The 22,500-nt window shown below is 38.7% G+C and overlaps 1 protein-coding gene across 11 annotated transcripts in view; it reads right to left on the bottom strand.

The window, feature by feature from the left end:
- Positions 1 to 22,500, bottom strand: part of LOC122334450 (ryanodine receptor 3) — a 113,669-nt gene that overhangs the window by 5,762 nt on the left and 85,407 nt on the right. For 2 of the 11 annotated variants that reach the window (XM_043232367.1, XM_043232368.1), the window contains 31 exons: positions 21,816 to 22,130; positions 20,729 to 20,969; positions 19,777 to 19,864; positions 19,583 to 19,675; positions 18,549 to 18,569; positions 17,163 to 17,333; positions 17,015 to 17,074; positions 16,805 to 16,939; positions 16,216 to 16,328; positions 15,554 to 15,653; positions 13,607 to 13,716; positions 12,993 to 13,044; positions 12,407 to 12,460; positions 12,020 to 12,119; positions 11,859 to 11,938; positions 11,699 to 11,775; positions 11,276 to 11,349; positions 10,487 to 10,504; positions 9,193 to 9,273; positions 9,022 to 9,110; positions 7,719 to 7,847; positions 7,327 to 7,431; positions 6,941 to 7,022; positions 5,380 to 5,909; positions 4,019 to 4,807; positions 3,605 to 3,663; positions 3,219 to 3,396; positions 2,747 to 2,833; positions 2,089 to 2,277; positions 1,875 to 2,005; positions 645 to 687 (listed from right to left, as the gene is read on the bottom strand). In XM_043232367.1, the coding sequence (XP_043088302.1) occupies positions 645 to 687; positions 1,875 to 2,005; positions 2,089 to 2,277; positions 2,747 to 2,833; positions 3,219 to 3,396; positions 3,605 to 3,663; positions 4,019 to 4,807; positions 5,380 to 5,909; positions 6,941 to 7,022; positions 7,327 to 7,431; positions 7,719 to 7,847; positions 9,022 to 9,110; positions 9,193 to 9,273; positions 10,487 to 10,504; positions 11,276 to 11,349; positions 11,699 to 11,775; positions 11,859 to 11,938; positions 12,020 to 12,119; positions 12,407 to 12,460; positions 12,993 to 13,044; positions 13,607 to 13,716; positions 15,554 to 15,653; positions 16,216 to 16,328; positions 16,805 to 16,939; positions 17,015 to 17,074; positions 17,163 to 17,333; positions 18,549 to 18,569; positions 19,583 to 19,675; positions 19,777 to 19,864; positions 20,729 to 20,969; positions 21,816 to 22,130 (4,394 nt within the window). Of the gene's footprint in view, positions 1 to 644; positions 688 to 1,874; positions 2,006 to 2,088; positions 2,278 to 2,746; positions 2,834 to 3,218; positions 3,397 to 3,604; positions 3,664 to 4,018; positions 4,808 to 5,379; positions 5,910 to 6,940; positions 7,023 to 7,326; positions 7,432 to 7,718; positions 7,848 to 9,021; positions 9,111 to 9,192; positions 9,274 to 10,486; positions 10,505 to 11,275; positions 11,350 to 11,698; positions 11,776 to 11,858; positions 11,939 to 12,019; positions 12,120 to 12,406; positions 12,461 to 12,992; positions 13,045 to 13,606; positions 13,717 to 15,296; positions 15,394 to 15,553; positions 15,654 to 16,215; positions 16,329 to 16,804; positions 16,940 to 17,014; positions 17,075 to 17,162; positions 17,334 to 18,548; positions 18,570 to 19,582; positions 19,676 to 19,776; positions 19,865 to 20,728; positions 20,970 to 21,815; positions 22,131 to 22,500 lie in introns of all 11 variants that reach the window. The other 9 variants (XM_043232372.1, XM_043232376.1, XM_043232373.1 and 6 more) reach the window with 7 other exon arrangements.

The following is a 22,500-nucleotide window of genomic DNA, read 5'->3' as shown; positions in this document are numbered from 1 at the left end:
CTCCACATCATATTCACTATAAGAATATTCATAAACAAGCTTATATTTCACCCCAAAATCAAAAAAAGACAAAAAAACCTATTTTTAAGAATCATTGCGATGTCTGTGTACAGTGACGTCTGTTCCCATAACTAAACGTGCTCACCTCCATTTTTAATATCAATATATTAATTATGTATATATAAATACACACACACCCTTGTATATATTTACCAGAAATATGCTAATAATGTTTACACATTAAATATAATGAAATAAATTCATAAATAAATATATTATAAATGTAATTTATATGAATAAATTATATAAATATAAATTTATATGTAAAGTATACACAAAACAAATATAAATAAATATATAAAAATAAATATACACACATTATGTAAAGAAAAATTATTTTGTATGCGTTAATCATTTAATCATTATATATATATATATATATATATATATATATATATATATATATATATATATATATATATATATATATATATATAAAAAAATACTGTAGGCATTCAATAATCATTATAATAATATTTTTTTAATGTATAGAGATTTGCTTCTCAGTTTTTTCCTGAAGTGTGACCTGGTCTTTCATGTATGAGATTCACTCTTCATATTCATATTCTGATTTGATCAGTCACCTTGCGTTTGACAAACTTGTCCCAGTAGTTGTTCGGGAAAGACCTGCGTAAAACACACAGAATATTGAACACTTCATGAACACGGTCCCATCACATCACACACACACTTTCATGTGCTCTGCATTAGATATGGCCAGAAGTACCTTTCATTTATTAATATTGATTCTTTCAAGAAACCAGAAAATGAATTTTTTAGTTGGTGCATGTTCTAATGAGTGATAAACAGGTTTGTGTTGCCTGATGATATTAATAATAATAGACCGTTTTGTAGAAATGCACGTTTGATAGTAGTTTGAGTTTGGATGCAGACACCAATTCATGTTTAGAATTCACATCAGTTAACATAGAAATCATAGAAACCTATTTTTGGGGGGTATTTTTATATGGTACCTTTTTTAAACGAATAGAAGCAAACATTTAAATCAAGATAAACCGTTCATTTCAAGCATAGCACGAAAGCAGTGGAAATGCATTTAGTATAAACGCACAAACATCATTATAATATAATATAATGTAATAATATTATATAAATAAAAGTGCTTTGATGCGACCTGTGTTGTTAAAAGCGCTATATAAATAAAAATGATTGATTGATTGATTGATTAATAATGTAATTCTATTCCATTAACATATTTAATACATGTCTACATTAGAATAAAATTGGATTTGATTTGTGTTTCGCTTTTATTAATAGCACAATCATACATATTCACTGCAAAAAATGTTTTCTTCCTCAAACATCAAATAAATCTTGAATCAAGATGAATCCGCTTGTTTTTTAAATGAAAAAAAATTAAGTTTTGTTACTTAAAACAAGTCCAAAAAGAAAAAGAATTTTAATTCAAATTCTGATCAAGATTATTTTTCTTAATGCTTTTACTTGTTTTAAGCAATGATTTCAGAAAACGAGACGTAATATCTCGAGTCATTTTACACGAACGCATCTTAAATCCAGCAAAAACACGAGGTAGACATCAGTTAATTACTCTATTTTGTTCATTTCTATTTACATGTGTGTCATGTTGTCTCCGTGTGACCCTAAAACTAATCCCTCCCGTAACATCTGAATAAATCCTCTCTCCACCGACGTCTGGTTTGTTCTGATCGGACAATATATGACTGAGACACAACTACTAGAAAAGTTCTTAGTAAAAAAAACCAAGGTCTGATATTTGATGCACTTTACGGAACACGCTGATGAACGAGACCCGGTCTGTTTGTGAGACTCACGGCGTGTTGATCACGAGTCTGTCCCACTGGCCTTTGATGTCGTCGTCGAAGGGCTGCTCGGTGATGTAGAGGCCGTCGAACTCCAGCTTGCGCGCGATCTCCTTCTCTCTCTTGAACACCACGAGCGGGACCTGAGCGGAGGAGAAGCAGAGCTTTAGCTGAGCTCCTCACTAAGAAGTGAGGCGGAGCTGGAGGAGCTGGAGGAGCGGCGGACCTTCAGGTAGTAGTATCCCAGCACGCAGAGGAAGGAGATGAGCGTGTGCACCACGGCGAGGAAGCGCAGGGCCGGGGCCATGTAGCCCGTGCTCTCCTGAAGAACGAAATACTCCAGAACGCCTTCGTCCTCCTCGTCCTCCTCTCGCCGCGTCCAGGGGTCCAGGTCCTCCGCGTCCTCGCCGGTCACCTGCACACAACACCTGTCTTTACAGACTGAAGAAGAGGCTCATCGGGCGAAACAGTAAAACGATTAATTACTAAAGACTTTCTTTTGAAAACTCAAACGAGAGGCTCTGACGAAAATCTGACGAATTTATGCAAATGTATTTTTTTAGTTCTTATTGTATATAATACATAGAGGGTGGGAAAAGACAAAATAAACAAAACTAGCACAAAAAAGGTAGTTACAAAAAAAAATCTTTTATTAATTAATAAAAATCAGCAAAAAGGAAGATAACGACCAAAAAATAAATAAATTTTTAAAAAGTAGGCTTTAAATTTAAAACACTTCTTTTTTTGATACACAGTGGGTGAAAAAAGGGAAAAAAAACCCCAACAATTAAACAATTTAGACAAGAGGGAAGCAGCGATAAAGATATAATGAAATAAAAAAGAATCATTATTTATATTATTTATAATTTAAGTTCTCTGTTCACCTTGTAGAAGAGCAGGATGAAGTTGATGGCGAACGCCACAAACAGAGCCAGGAAGCGCAGGTTGTAGAAGTTTCTGGCCAGATAGTTCTGAAACAAAGAGTCGTTTAGTTCGTTTGGGTTCAGACTCATTTACACGAGTCACACGCTAAGAGCTCGACTCCTCGTCCTGACCTTCTGAAGACCTGTTCAGACAAATAAACCTGAGCTGTTGGGATATGATTATATTTGAGATGCAACTATTTAGTCTGAGGGTGCAAAGAAAATCTATTTATAGAGAAAATCATCAAAAGTTGTCCAAAAGAAGTTCTAAGCAATGCATATTACGATAGGAAATGTACTAAATATCTTCTTAATATCCTAATGATTTTTGGCTTAAATAAAAGACCAAATAATGTATTGCTAGAGATACAGCTGCTGAAGAGCGCTTCTGTTCTCCAGAGACACCGATGAAGAGTGATGTGGTGTTCCTCACCAGGGTTTTGGTCTGATAGACGTCTAGACCGGCTAAAAACGCTGCCATGAAGGCCTCGGCCTGCTCCTTCTTCTGACCGCGTCTCTTCTTCAGAGGTTTCTTCTCCTCGTCTGAAAGAGAGTCTGACACGCTCTCCTCTTTACCCTTGTCCTGGTCCTTCTTCTCTCCGTCCTCCACACTGTGGACATAAACACACACACAAGTGAATACACACACACACACACACACACACACACACACACACACACACACACACACACACACACACTCTCTCACACACACACAAACAGACACACACACAAACAGACAGACACACACACACACACTCTCTCACACACACACACACACACACACACACACACACACACACACACACACACACTCACTCAGCCTTCTCCGACTCCGATTTCTTCTCAGATTCAGTGGCCTGTTTACTGGCAGCTTCCTGCACAGAAAAGATGTCAGATTCATCAATAAACATCTTTCTGTGTGTACTCTCTAAAATTCTAATATATATAACAATTCAACAGTTTGAGTTCAGTAAGATTTTTTCATGCTTTGAAAAGAAGTCTCTTCTCCTCACTAAAGACCGCATTTATTGGATCAAAAATAGACAATAACATTGAAATATTATTATCTGTTAATAAGTGTTTTCTTTGTGAATGTGTGTTTAATTTATTTCTGTGACGTGCAGCTAAATATTCAGCATCATTACTCAACTATATAAAACAATTAATATATTTGATCATTTCACTGCATTTTTGCAGCAGAAGACTCTTTCCGAGGCCGTGAACACACACCTGAGCTTTCTTCTGATGGACGGCGCTGGCCAGAGACGGGGCATCGACTCCGATCACCTCGGACACGTCTCCCAGCCCCGGCTCCAGGCCGTGTTTGCCTCCTTCCCTCCTGGGCTGGATGTTCATCAGCTCCGTCATCAGGTCCATCTCCGCCTGTTCCCCCGCCGCCATGCGTCCGAGCTCAGCCACCGACGACACGTCGCAGTACTCCAGCTTCTCCAGCTCCAGGACGTCTCCGTGGATCCCGAACTGCGTGGGATCCGGCATGTTCCCCAGAATATCCGTCACCTTCATGTTCTTGGCTCCTTCCACGAGGCCGCCGCCGAACAGCGTGGACCACAGGATGTGGAAGAAACCCCAGACCAGGCTGTAGAGGAAGCGGAACATGCCTATGAAGATCATCCAGAAGAAGAAGAAGAATCCTCGGATCATCTCGCGGACGCTCATCTTCCTCAGCTTGCGATACTGTCTCCTCATGCTCCTGAAGGTCATCAGCTGACGGAGGCCGGAGAGACTCTTCCTCATGGAGACGCAGGCCAGAGTGAACGCCGAGGAAGACTCCAGCGCGCCGTCTTCCTCGTCCTCCTCCAGATCCACGCTCTGAGCATCATCTTCGTCTTCGTCGTCATCCTCCTCTGGTCTCTCAGCGGCGTCCGGCTCGGAGATCAGAGACGCCAGCTGCATCTCGAAGATGGTGTCCTCGCAGAAGTTGACGAACAGCTCCATCTTCTCGGATTCTCCTCCCTTGTTGACGACGTCGAAGATGAACTGCCGCTTGGACTCTTTGACCTGCGGTTCAAACCACACTTAAAGGTTAGTTCACCCAAAAATGAAAACTAGCCATGTTTTACTCGCCCTCAAGGCTTACTCGGGCGTAAACGACTTATCTTCTTATAAGCGGTATATAAAAACTGTTGCAGTGGCCGGGTGTTTCTTCTCATCAGTAACACAACGTCCCTCACATGGCTTGAGGGGTTAATTAAGGCCTCCCATACATGCATTTTTGCAAGAAAATATCCATATTTCAGATGCAATAAACACCTTTCTCTTACATCTGCTGACTGTCGTATGCGGAAGCATACCGTCGGACGAAGTAGAAATGCTAAATCGCAAAATCCAACCACGAATCAATAGACTTTATACAATACAGATCAATTCAAAGCAGACCTAAAACATGCAGCGGCCTCTGTTTTTCAAAACTAAGCTCAGAATCGCCTCGAGAAAGACTCGCAATGAAGATCTCAGAATCCATCCACAAAGCTATTTTTTTGTATTGCAGCTACACTTTATTCAACACAGATCGATTCAAAGCAGATCTAAAGCATGCAGCACCATCTTCTGCAGTGGAAACTAATGCGAACCTGTGGTTTCTCCCACTGCGTTCGGCTGGACTCGCTGATCTCGAAGTAAACCCTCTCGATTCTCTTGCCACCGCCCATGATCTCGATGCGGCCCAGGAAGGGCTCGAAGTAGTTCAGAACGCTCTCGGCCAGGTTCAGGAAGGTGGACAGACGGGAATCGTGAGGCATGTGCTCCGACAGGTTGGTGAGCAGCACCGCCACGTTGAAGCCGATGTCCTTGGCCGGTTCGTGGAAGCGCTTGACGAACTCTTCGTAGTTGAACATGTCGTTCTCGTCAGCTTCGGCGCAGGACAGAAGGAACTCGATCTCGGACTGAGAGTACTGCTTCTGGTTCTCCATGGACTTCTGGAACTCCTTCTTGGAGATGACACCTTTACGGTCGGGGTCGTGCTCCTTGAAGTTCTCCGAGGTCGTCAGATCTTTCAGCTTGAGGAACATGTCGAAGAACTTGAGAATCATCTCCACGTTGCTGGAGGACTCCACCAGAGTGTCCACCATCTGCTTGCCGATGGTCCCGTTCACAACGTTTCCTGAACGAGAACAGAGTTTTTTCTAGGGCTTGTTTTGAATGTGAGTTGAGGTGTGGTCTTCTAGGGACATTTCACTCAAAAATGAAAATTCTGTCAGTGTTTATTCTCCCTCAAGTCGTTTCAAACCTGTATGAGTTACATTTTTCTATCGAACGCAAAAGATGACATTTTGAAGAATGTTAGTAACCAATCAGTTGCTGGCAGCCATTGACTGACTTACTATGGAAGTCATTGGCTACCGTCAGCTGTTTGGTTACATTTATGAAAATATCTTCTTTTGTGTTCGACAAAAGAAATACAGGTTTGGGAGAATTAGAGGGAGAGTAAACCATAGTTATTTTAGGGCAAACTATAACTTTTTTTAACATAAATGAATATGAAAATGGTCAAATGCCACAGTACAGAAGTGCATGAGTGTACAAGTCTTTGTTGTTGTTTTAATAGAAAAATATGAACATAAGATCGAATTATTGGAATTAATATTAGGAGTCATTGTTTTTGCAATATGTGCAATAATTCGTAAGAAAAACATTTTGTAATTTGAAATAAATGCATTTTATTTGAAACATTTTATTAAAATATCTAAAACTAAAATGACTATTTAAGCAATGTTTTTCATTTTTATTTAGTTTACCTAAAATTAAAACAACAAAACATAATAATTTTATATCGTCATTTAGTTAATTATTAAAATAACCCAAAATAAAACAGAAATAAAATGAAAACTTGACATTTAAAAAATAATATTATAAGAAACTACAAAATAAACATTGAATCTGATCTGAACAATGACTCTACTGTCATCTTTCATAATCATTTCTCAAGAAGACGACAACCATATATAGTCGCAAATTATAATTTTGATCATAATATTTGTGATTAGTTTAACTGATGTGCAGCATGATATGACTGCAGTACATTACAAATTAACATACTTTAGCAAGCTAAAACTTGACTATACAAAAAAAAGGCAAGTTGACTACAAATGATTAAAATTTGACACAAGACTAGGACTAGATTAAGAGCAGAACCTTCCAACAGCGACAACATCATGACAATCATGTCCTTCTGAAGATCCATCAGCTCCTTCAGCAGCTCGATCTGACTGGAGTCCTGTGAGGAATCAAGACAGAAGTCCATCAGTGTGATGAAGAGGAGTGATGGAGACTCGCTGTGAGGGTCTGCATGCTTTCATTTACTAAATCATCTTCAATCTGCTAATGCACCATCAAACAACAGCAGCTCAAGGTCTCCGCTCCAGTCACAGGACTCCAGCGGCTGACGATGTTGAGAACGCTCAGGCTGCTCGGGGAGACATCTAGTGTTCACAGACACTACTGCAGATACAGCCCTTACAGCTGTCTCCAAACCGATCAGCAGGACACTCACACACACAGACAGTGACTGAATAATGCACCTGTGACAGCTTCATCTGCATGTTGGCGAAGACGTGCAAGAATCCGACGACGGCGTCCCAGAGCCTGCTGTGAGCCAAACTCTGCTGGTTCCCGATACACGGACCCTGAATGAGACAAAAATGAGAAAATTAGAAAAATGACCAAATAAAAATTCTAAGGAAATTTGTTTGTGCATGTGAGCTACACAGAATTATAATCTATTTAAAAGGAAAAAAATAAACATACTAAATATATATATAAATTTTTTTCTAAAAATACACAATATAAATAAACATGCATAATACTGAGTAATATGCAAAATAATACATGAAAAAAAAAAATTATATATATATATATATATATATATAATGCAATATAATGCAATATGACAAAATAAAGGTCTTCATGTTACCTGTATGTATTCAGTGAGTGAGTTGAAGATCTGTTTGGCTACAGCAAGAGCTCTGGAGAAATTCCTCTGACCCGCCTCGTCCATCACATCTTTACCAGAGTAATACCAGTAAAAGTCACTGATTGACTCCTGCAGAACAACACTCACATTCACCGGGAGAAAAAGCACCGGACACTGCTATGAGGGAGCTATGGTGTTCTGTGTGGTTGCCAGGGTTTTATGTCCTAATATTGTTTTGATTAACAGGGTGTTGCGAAGCGGTGATGGTGTTTTTAGTGGTTACAGAGTGTTCTGATCCATATTTTTACTAGGGCTCTGCTATGCGGTTATGGTGTATTGACTGGTTACTAGGGCGTTGCTATGCTGTTATGGTGTACTGGGTGGTTACTAGGATGTTGCTATATGATCTTGTTGGTTTGGTAACTTAGTGGTTACTAGGGCGTTGCTATGCTGTTATGGTGTATTGAGTGGTTACTCGGGCGTTGCTATATGATTATGGGGTTTTAAGTGATTACTAGGGTGTTGCTATGTGATCTTGGTGTTTTGAGTGGTTACTAGGGTGTTGCTATATGATTATGGGGTTTTAAGTGATTACTAGGGTGTTGCTATGTGATCTTGGTGTTTTGAGTGGTTACTAGGGTGTTGCTATATGATTATGGGGTTTTGAGTGATTACTAGGGCAATGCTATGTGATCTTGGTGTATTGAGTGGTTACTAGGGTGTTGCTATGTGATCTTGGTGTATTGAGTGGTTACTAGGGTGTTGCTATGTGATCTTGGTGTTTTGAGTGGTTACTAGGGTGTTGCTATGTGATCTTGGTGTTTTGAGTGGTTACTAGGTGTTGCTATATGATTATGGGGTTTTAAGTGATTACTAGGGTGTTGCTATGTGATCTTGGTGTTTTGAGTGGTTACTAGGGTGTTGCTATATGATTATGGGGTTTTAAGTGATTACTAGGGTGTTGCTATGTGATCTTGGTGTTTTGAGTGGTTACTAGGGTGTTGCTATATGATTATGGGGTTTTGAGTGATTACTAGGGCAATGCTATGTGATCTTGGTGTATTGAGTGGTTACTAGGGTGTTGCTATGTGATCTTGGTGTATTGAGTGGTTACTAGGGTGTTGCTATGTGATCTTGGTGTTTTGAGTGGTTACTAGGGTGTTGCTATGCTGTTATGGTGTATTGAGTGGTTACTAGGACGTTGCTATGCGGATATAGTGTTGTCAGTTTGGTTGTGTTTGTAACAGGAAGAGGGACACACTGATGTGTGTGTGTGTGTGTGTGTGTGTGTGTGCGGGTGCACCTGCAGTCGGAGCAGGTAGTCCACGGTGCTGATGATTATGTTGACTGTGGTGGTGTTACCCGTCTGTGTCCTGAGAAAGTTCTGGAAGTCTGAAACACACACGAGCGTCACTCCAGCTGAAGTGCTTGTATGCTTGCGTGATTCAGACGATCTATTACTCAGATTTCTCACCGTTATTGTGTCCTTCACACAGGAGCTGCAGGAACCGGAACAGATCTTTGGTAAACTCGTCATTCTGAAGAACTTTAGAACCTTCAGGGAAACAAAGAGACTTCAGAGATAATCCCCTCAACAGATCTAGACGACCACAGAGACTCTGTCTGTCTCTTCAGCTTTTAGTGTTAATGGGTTAGTTAACTAATTCTTCTACCGATCCATGCTCTGATCCATCTGGCATCATATTTGAGGAGGTTATGTGATCACAATCTCATCAGGATTATATCACACTGAGCTCAAGAAGAAGAGCACAGACTAAAAATAAGAATTTCTAAATCTGATTGTAATATGATGGCATTGAAAAAAGTTGGCCATGATAATTACAGGCACTTTGTCAGACTTTAGGTGATTCATGTCTGTTTAATCACATACTTACGGCTCTCTGGGGTCAGTTAATGGTCACATCACAAAAAAAATTGGGCAAATAAATATGTTGTCTTTTTTTATTTAAAAAAAGTATACATTTTAATGAAACATTATTTAATTCTAGTGATTTTTCGTTTATTTTTAAATTATTCATATTTTTTTTGTTTAGCTAAGTATTAATAAGTATTTGGTTTTGACTGCCTTTATTTCCGTATTATTCATTTAGCTAAAAAATAAATAAAATTATAAAATAAACATCTTCAATTTGAATTATTTATTTTAGTTTAACATTTTCATTTAAGTGTTTTTTATTCTGCTTTTTAAAATGATTAATTTTAATTTCACATTCAATTAGTACGTTTTGTGTTTTAATTTTACCTTCTGATTGTTTTTGTTTTGCAATTATTTTTATTAATTTATTTAGATCATTTTCATTTAATTTAATTTAAATGAGTTTGCACGTGCTTTATTTTGATTGTTTAAACCATTTTTTTTCCTAATTGTAAAAAATTTTATTCATTAACTTTTAAGATTTATTTGACAAAAGCTTCTACTCACGAACTGCAGTTTGCAAAACCCTGATCTATAATAACATACCAATGGAAAGCAAGAGCATTTTTAAGGTTCATTCACGGTTATTTCTCTTTCCATGAACATATTCAACTTCCTCCTAAACACTCGAGGGTTTATTCATTAGTCGTGTCAATCCAGCATCACTTGCATATTTATTAAGAACAGGAAGAGGAGCGAGAAATACAAGAGAGAGAAAAACGGACAGAAAAGGAGGGACATCAGTGGGGTTCACTTCCTGTCACATGACACATGCACTGCATTCAGACAGACAGACGGACGACAGACAGGAGAATCTGAAGCGTGTATTTACCGCGCTCCCTCACGTTGACTGCCACCGATGACAAAAGATGACGAGAAGAAAAAAATCAACATAGAAAAACAGACATAAGCAAAGGAGAAGAGACGGAAACTTCCAGAAGAACCAGAGATACTGACACTGAAACATCACCATCACTTATGCCCGCGTCACATGACCCGTGCGTCTTTCGTTCACAACAAACCAACTGTAAAGAGATACTGTGTGCATACTGTACGCTTCTGAAGAAGAACATGAAGATGGAAATCACGGAAAAACTCTGTAAGCAACTGTAATACAGCACCGTGAAGAAATCAATCAATCAAACGTGAAGTATGAAAGTCCCCTTAAACCCAGCCGAGTGCTGTAATACATGACTCTTTTAACATGAAAATACTATTTCAGTCTCTCTTAAACATGCACTATGAGCACAGAAGCTGCTGTTAAGATAAATACAAGGTGCGACAGGGACACAGCTGTGAATATCATTCAATAAAAATGTGTGTTTTCTGCGTGGATGTGTGTGAAGCGCAGCTGAATCTCAGAAATCATAATAATATACTGATTCACTGCTAAGAAACATTTCAGATTATTATCTGTGCTGCTCAGTATTTTTGTGAAACCATCAGACACTTTATTTTTCAGGATACACAGATTAATAGAAAGTTCAAAGAAAAGGCGTATATAGTTGAAATATGTCCTCGATGAATAAAAGTGTTAATGTATGCGTGTGTTTTGTGAGATGATCACAGTGCAGTATGATCTAGATGTGTGTGTGTGTGTGTGTGTGTGTGAGAGACTTACTGGACCCTTCCTCCGTCACCATCCCCAAACCCTCGGCCTTATTCTGCCGCTCAAACGCGTTCAGATCCAAAACACTGTACAAACACAATCAACACATAACAATCTCATAATTCAATCTTTTAATCAATATTTCCTTTTTAATTAATTTAATCAATACATTTAATTATCAAAATAAAATTATTCAATTAAAAATATATTATCACAAAAAATAAAATAAAAATTATAATAGAAAATAACAAAAATAATTAAATAAACATGTGAAACAAAATAACTAATAGAAAAAAAATATCAAAATAAAATGCTAACAACTGCATTACATAAAGTAAAATTCTAATAATTTCTTTAAATAAAAACAATCAAATAAATAGTGCATGTGTAGAGTAGGAGACTTAATTTCAGAGTTCTTAGATGTAAAACAATCACCTGCACGACTGCATCAGTCCTGACAGACTCTTGAAGAAACCCACGTCTCTCTTCTCCTTCAGATAGTCCAGCATTTTCTGTGTGTAGAAACCACTGTCACTCGTGAGACTCGTGTGTGTCACACAGCTCCTGAATGAGTGTGTGTGTGTGTGTGTGTTACCTGCTGCACCGTGATGTTTCCTCCGTTCAGAACAGAGATGCCCAGCTTGAGCGTGAAGGTGACCATCAGCCCCAAACGACCTGAAACATCATCAAACACACACTCGGTAATGAGGATCGCTCGGAGCGTGTGTGTGTGTGTGTGTGTGTGTGTGTGTGTACCTTTACTAGCACTGATCATCTGTAAGACCATCTCTGCAGCTCCTCTGTCGTGGAGCCGGGCCTGCTGGTACAGAGTCTTCTGCTTCTCCATCTCCTTCTCCTGATCTCACACACACACACACACACACACACACACACACACACACACACACACACACACACACACAGACATATGCACACACAGAAACATACACACACATAAATGTACACACAAACACACGCACACAGACACACACACACACACACACACACACACACGCACGCAGACACACACACGCAGACACACACACGCAGACACACACACGCAGACACACACACGCAGACACACACACGGTTCAGAAGGTCTCCAGGTTTGTCTGATTTCAGTCATATTCAGTCTCTGCTCACCTCAAATGTTTTCTCTCTTTCTTCCTCCTCCTCTTCCTCATTTTCAGCACAGCTCTAGATGAAGAACAGCGAGTCACACGCCAGTCTCAGAAGGATTGTGATTGGTCAAGTGTTTGGAACACAATTCTTATTTCTAGATGTAGTTAACTAGTTAATTATTAATTATTTCTCAGTTCATTAATTCTCATGATCTGTCGGTCAACACTTATCTGCTCATTACAAAATGCTCAGATGTAATTAACTGCTGTTTTCTGTCTAATAAATGCCTATTATTTCATATCAGTGTCTCTGGAGCACAGAAGAGTCATCTGCAGCTGTTTGTAGAAACATACATGGGTCAAAATTTACATCACTCTTATGACAAAAATCAGGAGAGATTATTTTTTCATCTTCAGATAAAGTATAAATCTGGTGAATAATTCATTATTTTGTGCAATCAATGAATATTATTTAATGCACACTAAATGTATTGTATGATAAATCATGTATATGACCTGATGATGATGATGGAGTGAACGACACACACACACACACACACACACACACACACACACACACACACACACACACACACACACACACACACCTTCGCCATCATGTCTGCGTATGCGATGTAGAGCTGATCCTCCTCCAGAGAACTGAAACAAGAACACACACATGATCACAACAACACACAGATCCACTCCAGCTCAGACACTGTGTGTGTGTGTGTGTGTGTTCACCTGCATTCTGTGAGTGTGTGACTGAAGATACATTAGTGTGAATGAGTATGTGAGCATGCATGACTGTGAGTATGACCAAGTGTGTGTGCGTGTGTTCATATGTGTTCTATGTGTGTTCACACTGTGTGTGTATGTGTGTGAGTGTGTGTGTGTGTGTTCATATGTGTTCTATGTGTGAGTTTGTGTGTTCACACTGTGTGTGTATGTGTGTGAGTGTGTGTGTGTGTTCACCTGCGTTCTGTGTGTGTGTTCACACTGTGTGTGTATGTGTGTGAGTGTGTGTTCACCTGCGTTCTCTGTGTGTGTGTGTGTGTGAGTGTGTGTTCACCTGCGTTCTGTGTGTGTGTTCACACTGTGTGTGTATGTGTGTGAGTGTGTGTGTGTGTTCACCTGCATTCTGTATGTGTGTGTCTGTGTGTGTGTTCACCTGCGTTCTGTGTGTGTGTGTGTGTGTGTGTGTGTGTGTGTGTGTGTTCACCTGCGTTCTGTCAGGGCGTTGTGACTGAAGTGCAGGATGAGTTGATGAAGAGGGTCAGGCTGAGTGTCTGTGATCTCCTCCTCCTCCTCATCAGTCTTCGGCTGCGTCTTCTTCTCTCACACACACACACACACACACACACACACACACACACACACACACACACACACACACGCTCTTCACTCTGTTCAGCATCAGCTACACAAGCACACTTCTGATCTGTCTCAGTTTGTTTCAGTTATGATCTCTGTCTTAATAATTTTAAAATAAACCCAATCAAAACAAAAGTTAATTTGCATACCATTTGCCATTTTTATTTACTAGCACTGAGCTGATTGTTTTCATTTTAAAATGTACTAACTTGAGCACTAAAACAAACATGAATTCAAAAGATAAGGCACAACTGAAACAGTTTAACTTTAAAACTTTAAAAATATAAAATATTTAATTTATTTATTTGCATGTCACGGGAGAACCTTCAACATGCAAAAAAGAGAGCAGTCACTTAAAAGGATCGTTTGGGTCAAACGGGTTACAGAGGACTAGTGTAGAAAGACATGCAGAGAGTTAGTGATGATCAGCTCAGGAAGTAAAGAAACCCCACCGTCTGACCCTCAGGAGCGTTTATAGATGATTACTCCACAGACTGCACTAAAACACAGTATTATATGCTCTTTTGTAGTATGAGTGTGATCAGTGGGTTCACACTGCCAATTAATATATGTGTATTAGCTGGAAGAAAGCCCAGTTTTAAGTTGCATTTTAAATAATAACAAAAAAGTAAATACACGTACAATGCATATTCATACCCCTTCATTTTTTCCACGTTTAATGTTGCTGCCTTATGTTGAAATGCTTTAAATTACTTTTTCCTCCACATCAATCTACACTCCATACACTATAATCACAAAGCATATATATAAATATATATAAATAAAACCTGAAATAAGTACATTGCATAAGTATTCATACCCTAAACTCAACACTTAGCTGAAGCTCCTATACAGCTTCAAGTAGTTTTGTTTTCTGCTGTCTCCACATATAATCATGGAGCTCAGTTAGAGTGACCATCAGGTTCTTGATCATCATCCAAAGCCCTTCTCCTTTAGTTGCTCAGTTTGGCTCCGTCTGAAGCGTCCTCACTCAAAGTCTAGTAACATCTACAAGCGCTATGAACGCTCCTAGCTACGCTTCAACTTTCCCAGATAAGAGTATGATTATTTATCCAATAGAGTTATTTATGTTTTTTTATTTTTAATAAATTTGCAAAGTTGTTAAAGGGGTCATGTGATGTGATTTAAAGTGTTAAAGCTGTTGCACAGATAAAATCCCTGAAGTCTCAAAACCAAAGAGATATTCTTTATAAAAGTTACAACTTGTTCGCACCCTCCTAAAACAACTCGTTTAAACACGCCCCCACTTCTCTACATCACAGAGTGGGGTTCTTTGCATAACTCCGCCCAAGTGTTTACTCAAAGAAAGAAGGCGGAGCTATTATTCTGTGTGTAGTGCACATCTAACAGTCTAACATAAGGCAGCAAAATGTTAGAAAAAAAATAAAAACAACACACACACAAAAAAAGAGGGGGTAAATACTTTGCTAAGACACACAGAACTAGCGTTTGGCTCCTCAGGGTCCAGTGTGTTCACCAGCGGCTCACCTCAGACCAGATTACCCATCATTACTTACTGCCAGATCCTGCACTAGCTTCTCCTCAAAGGAGTACATCTCTGCCTCGATCCAGAGCCGCTGGTAGCCCGTGAGGAACAGGTTAATAGAGCGGTGCCTGAGACGGGAGACGGGAGAGAGCAGACACGGTTAGCAGGGAGCAGCCTGGGAAACAGGGCTGGAGGGTTAGTCGGCTAGTTAGTTAGTTGGTTAGTTAGGGTCCGTCTGGCTGCTCATCCAAACCATGGCTCAAGGAAGACGAGTCTGAGAGCGTTTACCGTCAGCGCGGCCAGCAGACCGTCACTCTCAGAACTCACGGCAATTCTGTTCAGCCAACAGTGACGGCACCAATTCAGGAAGTAATTATTAATTTTGTGCCTGAGAACAGGGACGTGATGAAGAGAGGAAACAAGAGATGAGAAATAAAAGCCTACAAAAAGTCCTACAAATCAAACTACAGTATTAGATTACAGACTGTTTCTGAGCACATAGAACCGAAATAAGAGGATTTGTTTCTATAATATGTGTGTTCTGTGTATATTTATTATGTATATAAATGTCTATATTTATATTTATACATATTATAAATAAACAGACACACACACATACATATATATATACATATATATATATATATATATATATACACACACATATATAATACATATATATATATATATATATATATATATATATATATATATATATATATATATATATATATATATATATATATATATATATATATATGTGATTTCTGAAATATACACATGCATGTGTGTGTATTTATAAAATATTGGATGCCATTAATCATGATTAATAGTTTGACAGCACTAAAACATATATTAGTACACACACACACAGAGTTCAGACTCGGCTCATGGTTTGGGTCTCAGTGTGACGATCAATCAGAGGCTGAAGGCAGTGGGAGGTGTGTTACCTGGGCAGGTTGTAGAGCGGAGCCATCCTAAAACACGCCACAACGGCTCGCTTCCGCTGCTTAGACAACAACTTCTGCCAAACACACTTCTTAGAGCGCAACGGCTGCTCAACCTGAACACACACACACACACACACACACGCACACACACACACACACACACACACACACACACACACAGAGAGAGACAGACATGAGTGTTTCACGAACACTTTCAGCTGTCCTTGGAAGTATAAAGTTGGAAAATCTCTCACACCGAGTATGAACCTTTTTTCTAGCATCTATGTCTAATTATTTCAAGCAGGAAGAGCAAATCCTGTTTGGAGTGTTTTTAGCAGCTAATAATGAATTCAATCGTGAAAAAACACTACAAATTAACAAATAAATAGAGTATTTTAAAGAATGAATTACTATGAAATAACTATTTAATTGGTTTGGATTCATATCAAGTTGAACATGTTGTAGACTTATTTCAATATTAACCAAAGAGCTGCATCCCTGATCTAAACATAAGATAAGAATCTGTATATAAGTATGCCACTGGTCGATCAGTGTGTGTGTGTGTGTGTGTGTGTGTGTGAGAAGTGACCTGCTCCAGGTGAAAGACGGCGGCTGAGATGCTCTGGATTCTCTCGATGCTCCGCTCCGGATCCGGAGTTTCCTCCGTCTTCACCATCACGTCCTTATACAGGTTCAGCTGCCACTGGACGGCCGGATCCGCAGACTGGGTGACACAGAGTGTGTGTGTGTGTGATAGAGACCGTGTGTATGAAGGAGTGTGTGTGTGTTCAGGACTGACCTTCTCCTGCAGGTGGAGGTTCTGTCTGATGTGCTCCTTCACCTCCTCATCTGTGTCCCTCTACAATCAAACAAAACCACCAAATCACACACACACACACACACACAGGCACACACAGTGGTGACCCCTGACCCCGTGACCCCTGTACCAGGCTGTATCGTGTCTTAGCCAGCAGGATGAGCTCCTGGTCTCCCGGAGTGCACATGTTCAGACCGATGGGCAGCATCTTCTTCAGCGCCGCCACGATCAGAGACGTCTGGACGGAGTAGAAGTCTCCACGGCGCTTCTTATGCTTCCGCTCCTGGTCCTGACCTCCGGCCTGACACACACACACACACACACACACACACACACACACGCACACACACACACACACACACACACACACACACACACACACACACACACACACACACACACACACACACACACACACACGCACACACACACACACACACACACACACACACACACACGCACACACACACACACACACACACACACACACACACACACACACACACACACGCGCGCACACACACACATGCACATGCACGCGCACACACACACGCACACACACACACGCACATGCACACACACACACACACACACACACACACACACACACGCACACAATACAATAAAGACATATATAAAATTCTGATCTGAAAAACAGATAACCCTGCTGTCTTATGATTATTCATAAATGTAAAAAAAACACATTTAAAGAAGAAAATGCCAACACAAAAAACAACAGCAGAAGAACCGACACACACTGAAACACCAGAGAAGACCACATCTGACACTGACACACACACACACACACACACACACACACACACACACACACACACACACACACACACACACACACACCACTGCTGCTACTGATAAAATGTTCTCTGAAATGCAGCTAAAAGCACATACGCTTTATACTTTAAATGAAGAATGCACGCTATAACTTAAAAGTCAGAATTTTTCAGACAAACATTGGAATTGTGGTTTAAAATATCAAAAAAGAAACACTGCATTAAAATAACAAAAAATTTATTTTTAATGCTTTAGTAATTTAGTGACGTCTTTTATATTCATTATTATGGTATTTAATATTTTTACGTTCTTTTTTAATATAGATTTTTGTTTTTTACCTTTTTGTTCTTATCAACAACATATAAAAATCCATTAGAGGTAATAAGGAATATGAAAACACCAATATTTTTCGATATACAGTTTAAGTAATTTTTGCACTTTTGTCATAATTTTTTGTTCACGCTTTTCTTTTTTGCTTCCTCATTATACCACTGTACTAGCTGTACTAAAAAACACTAAATTAAACTGCAACCCCCCAGTAAGTTCAAGTGGAGTACTAAAATTAAAATGAAATCTGAAAATAAAAGCTAATTCGAAATACTAATAAGTACTGAAGTTCTGATTTTAGGCTTGGAGACAAACACAGAATCACTGAGAGAAGAACTCAGACATCATGCTGAAGCGAGTCTGCCGCAGACAAACATGAAGGAGCTCATGCAGCTACCTGGGCCTTGTGAAGGAATGACTGCGCATGAAGAAGAAAGACAGAAGAAGAGTTACACAGGAAACACTCAGGAAAATATTCAATCTCAACATCCAAATCACTTCTGACGGTCCAATCTGGGCCGACCGGACTAATATTTTCCATTTCCTGTGAGAGTTATCCAGTGCATTTGGTTATAAATGTTTTATCACGAATGACTTAAAAAGCTATATTAGCTCTACTATAAAAAAAATGAAATAAATAAAATACACGCATTAAAAATAACTCCGGGAAAAAATAAAACAAAATAAAAAAATATGTAAAAAATATTAACACTGTATATAAATCAAAATAAAAAAATACTGAAATTTATTAAATCTAAAAAGCTAATTTTAAGCAAAAAAAAAATAAATAAATAAAACACTAATTCATTCAAATCATAGTTATCTAAAATAAAATTAACATTTTTAAAAAAAGACACTAAATCACTGAAATAAAATGTAAAATGAAAATAAATGATTTGAAGGTAAAAACAATAAAAAAATTAGAAACTAATCAAAATGAAACAATTTAAAATGGCAAAGATTAGAATTAGAATATTTAACAATCAGCTAAAAAAGTAATAATTCAAAGTTGAATTAAAAAGGTGCTGGTAATATAGCTTTTGATTAGTAAACACATGCATGATGTGTGACAGGTTCATGGGCTTCACTTGTTCTCCTTTGAAAACAAAGCCAGGCTATCAGCGTGTGTGAGATTAGTGCTCATGTGTTTTCATGAAGCCAAATGTTCAATGAAAGATTAATACGGTCGATCTGAAGCTCAGGTTTGTCTTCACGAGCAGCTCGTATATCAAGATCACGTTCACTTCTGTAGTCAATTTTAGGATTCAAAACGTCTTCTGCTCAGCAAGGCTGCATTCATTTGACCCAAAATACAGTAAACATTATTACCATTTAAACAGCTATTTTCTGTGTGAATACTTGTTCAAATGTAGTTTATAGCTGCGATCAAATCTGCATTTTTGTGCTCGTGTCGCTGGTTCTCACTCGTACCTTCGCCATCTTGGTTTTGCTGTCCCCGGTGAGGAACGAGAGGTTATTGATCTCATTCTGAACCACAAAGTTCTGCTCTTCTCTCTTGAAGTTCTGTAGAGAAACGGAGACGGACATCTTCAGCTCCTAATGAACGATGCCATGCTGCTCTACGCTGATTAAAATAATAATAATGTGATAAGACAGGCTCTTACGTGTGATTTACACCACAAGATGAAGATCTCTGCCACCATCCTGAAGAGCTCGTTAGAGTCAGCATCCGGCTCCTTCAGCCAGCGAGACCTGAGACACAGAAAGATCACAGCTAATCATTAAACTGAACCACAACAAACTAGTTAGAATAATTAACAAGTACATTCAATAATTTCATACATAAAGTCAAATTAAATTAACAAAAAACTTGTAAAATAAATGTAAATAATTTTGAAACAAATCAACGCATAATACAAATTAATTGATTTCAATTATAAAAGTAATATTAAAAAAAAAAATCATTATTTAACCATATGTTAAGTAAAAAAAAACCACTAGGAATTAAATAATAATAATAATAATAATATTATTATTAATAATAACAACAATAATTATTATTATTATTATTTTAAAATAAAACTAATACACTAATAAAAATTTTAAACTACGAAAAAAACATGTCTTTGACGTGTGTGTACTGTGATATATATATATATATATATATATATAAATAAACACATGCATGTATATGTGTATTTAGCAAAACTATTTTATATTATTTTTTATTTGTGTAAACATGTAGATTTTTGTGTAAACAAAAGTAAATATTTTCTAAATATACACTGCATGTGTATTTATACAGGTGCCGCTCATATTATTAGAATAATCGAAAAGTTTTCCATTCCATTCAAAAAGTGAAACTTGTATATTATATTCATTCATTACACACAGACTGATATATTTCAGATGTTTATTTCTTTTAAGTTTGATGATTATAACCCAAATTCAGTGTCTGAGACACCTGGTGCCACACTTTAATCAGCTAATTAACTCAGAACTCCTGAATATATGAATGAATACAACTCATGCTGGATGCTGCACTATATAATTTTGAAATAAATAATTAAAAAACATGTAACTGAAGCGATTAATTTCTGAAGGTGTGATCATCACCGGTTGTTGTCGACGTAGCGGATGAGCATAGGGTAGAAGGCGTACAGATCTCTGCAGAGCACCGCAAACTCATCTAGGATCAGAAGCTCCGCCTCCTGGGTGTCGCCTTTGCCATCAGCCTTCAGAAGCTCCTCCTCCGACACCACCTTCACCGTCTTCTTCTTCAGCTTCTCCAGCGTCGGCAAGAAGTGTGTCTTCAGCAGGTCAGCACGCGCCTTACTGATGATGGGCTGAGCGTACACTACACACACACACACACACACACACACACACACACACACACACACACACACACACACACACACACACAGACAGAGAGAGAGAGAGAGAGAGAGAGAGAGAGAGAGAGAGAGAGAGAGAGAGAGAGAGAGAGAGACACACACACACACAGAGAGACAGAGACACACACACACAGACATAGACACACACACACACACACACACACACACACACACACACAGAGAGAGACACACACACACACACACACACACACAGAGAGAGAGAGAGAGAGAGAGAGAATAATTGTTGAGTTCATGACAGTGTTACTTTGAGACAGTGGTACTTTTTATTATTATTTCAATATGTCTATTTTATTAAATAATGTTTTTTGAGTTCATGGCTGTTATTTTGGGAAATCATAGTTTCTATTAATATTATGCATTCAGTTTTATTTAAAAAAAAAAAATCAGTTTTCATTTTAAGGCTTAGCTCCTGCTGTATTTGTACTTTTTGTCTAAATGTCTATATATGTTTTATAAAATATTCCTGCAATGATCATGAGTGTTATTCTGAGTTAATAATATTGTTTACAGTATTATTATAATCATTATTATTAATTTGTATTGTTCCATTTAAATGTTAAGTTATTTGCCATTTTTATTTATTTTTTTAATAAATAATAACGTAATCATGATTTATGGCAGTGTCTTCCATTTTCATTTTAATTTGGAAATTGTTGTTTTTTTGTCAATTAATTGTTATTTTCATTTTTTAAATACCTCTATCTAGCTTTTCATCTATTTAAAATTGTGTTTTTATCGCTGAGGTGTGTTAACTGAATACTTGGTGAGGTCGGTGCGTGTGAGACCTGCGATGCGCTTCATCCAGGAGGCCTCGTCGATGCCCAGGTTGCTGTTGAGGATCTTGAGGATGTTCCCGAGGATGAGGCTGAGGTGCTCCGAGGTGACGGTGCTGCTGCAGACGGACGCGGGCCGGTTCTCCGGGCCTCGCTCCCACCAGTACGACAGATAGTTACACAGCATGGGCAGCACCACCTCGATCACGTGCGGCATCTCCGTGTAGCGAGCGCCCGACTCCGACATGTCGTTAATGTCCTTCATCAGACCGTCCAGACGAGGCACGTCCGGACACACGTCCTCCACCGACTCCGGCAGCCCTACGACTAAACACACGCCACCAATCAGAGCAGAACCGAGGCGGAGAGTTCAACAGCTTTAGTTTTGATGCACAAGCTCAAATGCTGCTGAAGAAGAGCTAGTGCGTTCAGCCGAGTCTGTCATTTAACCGCAAAAAGTGTTTCTAGTATGATTTTATTTATAGGCACCTTTCACCTTTCATCAATCCATTAAACCGTAAAAGCCACTACAACAAACAGACATAGATGACATTAAAGCCTGCCTAAACAAACTTCTACAGAGAAGAGGGTCAGAGCTGCAGGTTTAAAAGCATTAGGGACAGTACTGAAAGAAGCGAGGCGTGCATGATGTTAGAGATTACAGAAGAGAGCAGCTTTAATCAAGTGAGTCCACGAT

Source organism: Puntigrus tetrazona, unplaced genomic scaffold, assembly GCF_018831695.1.
Source record: "Puntigrus tetrazona isolate hp1 unplaced genomic scaffold, ASM1883169v1 S000000528, whole genome shotgun sequence".
NCBI classification, from domain to species: Eukaryota; Metazoa; Chordata; class Actinopteri; order Cypriniformes; family Cyprinidae; genus Puntigrus; species Puntigrus tetrazona.
The sequence above is the reverse complement of the archived record's forward strand: the minus strand, read 5'-3'. Positions and strand labels throughout refer to the sequence as shown.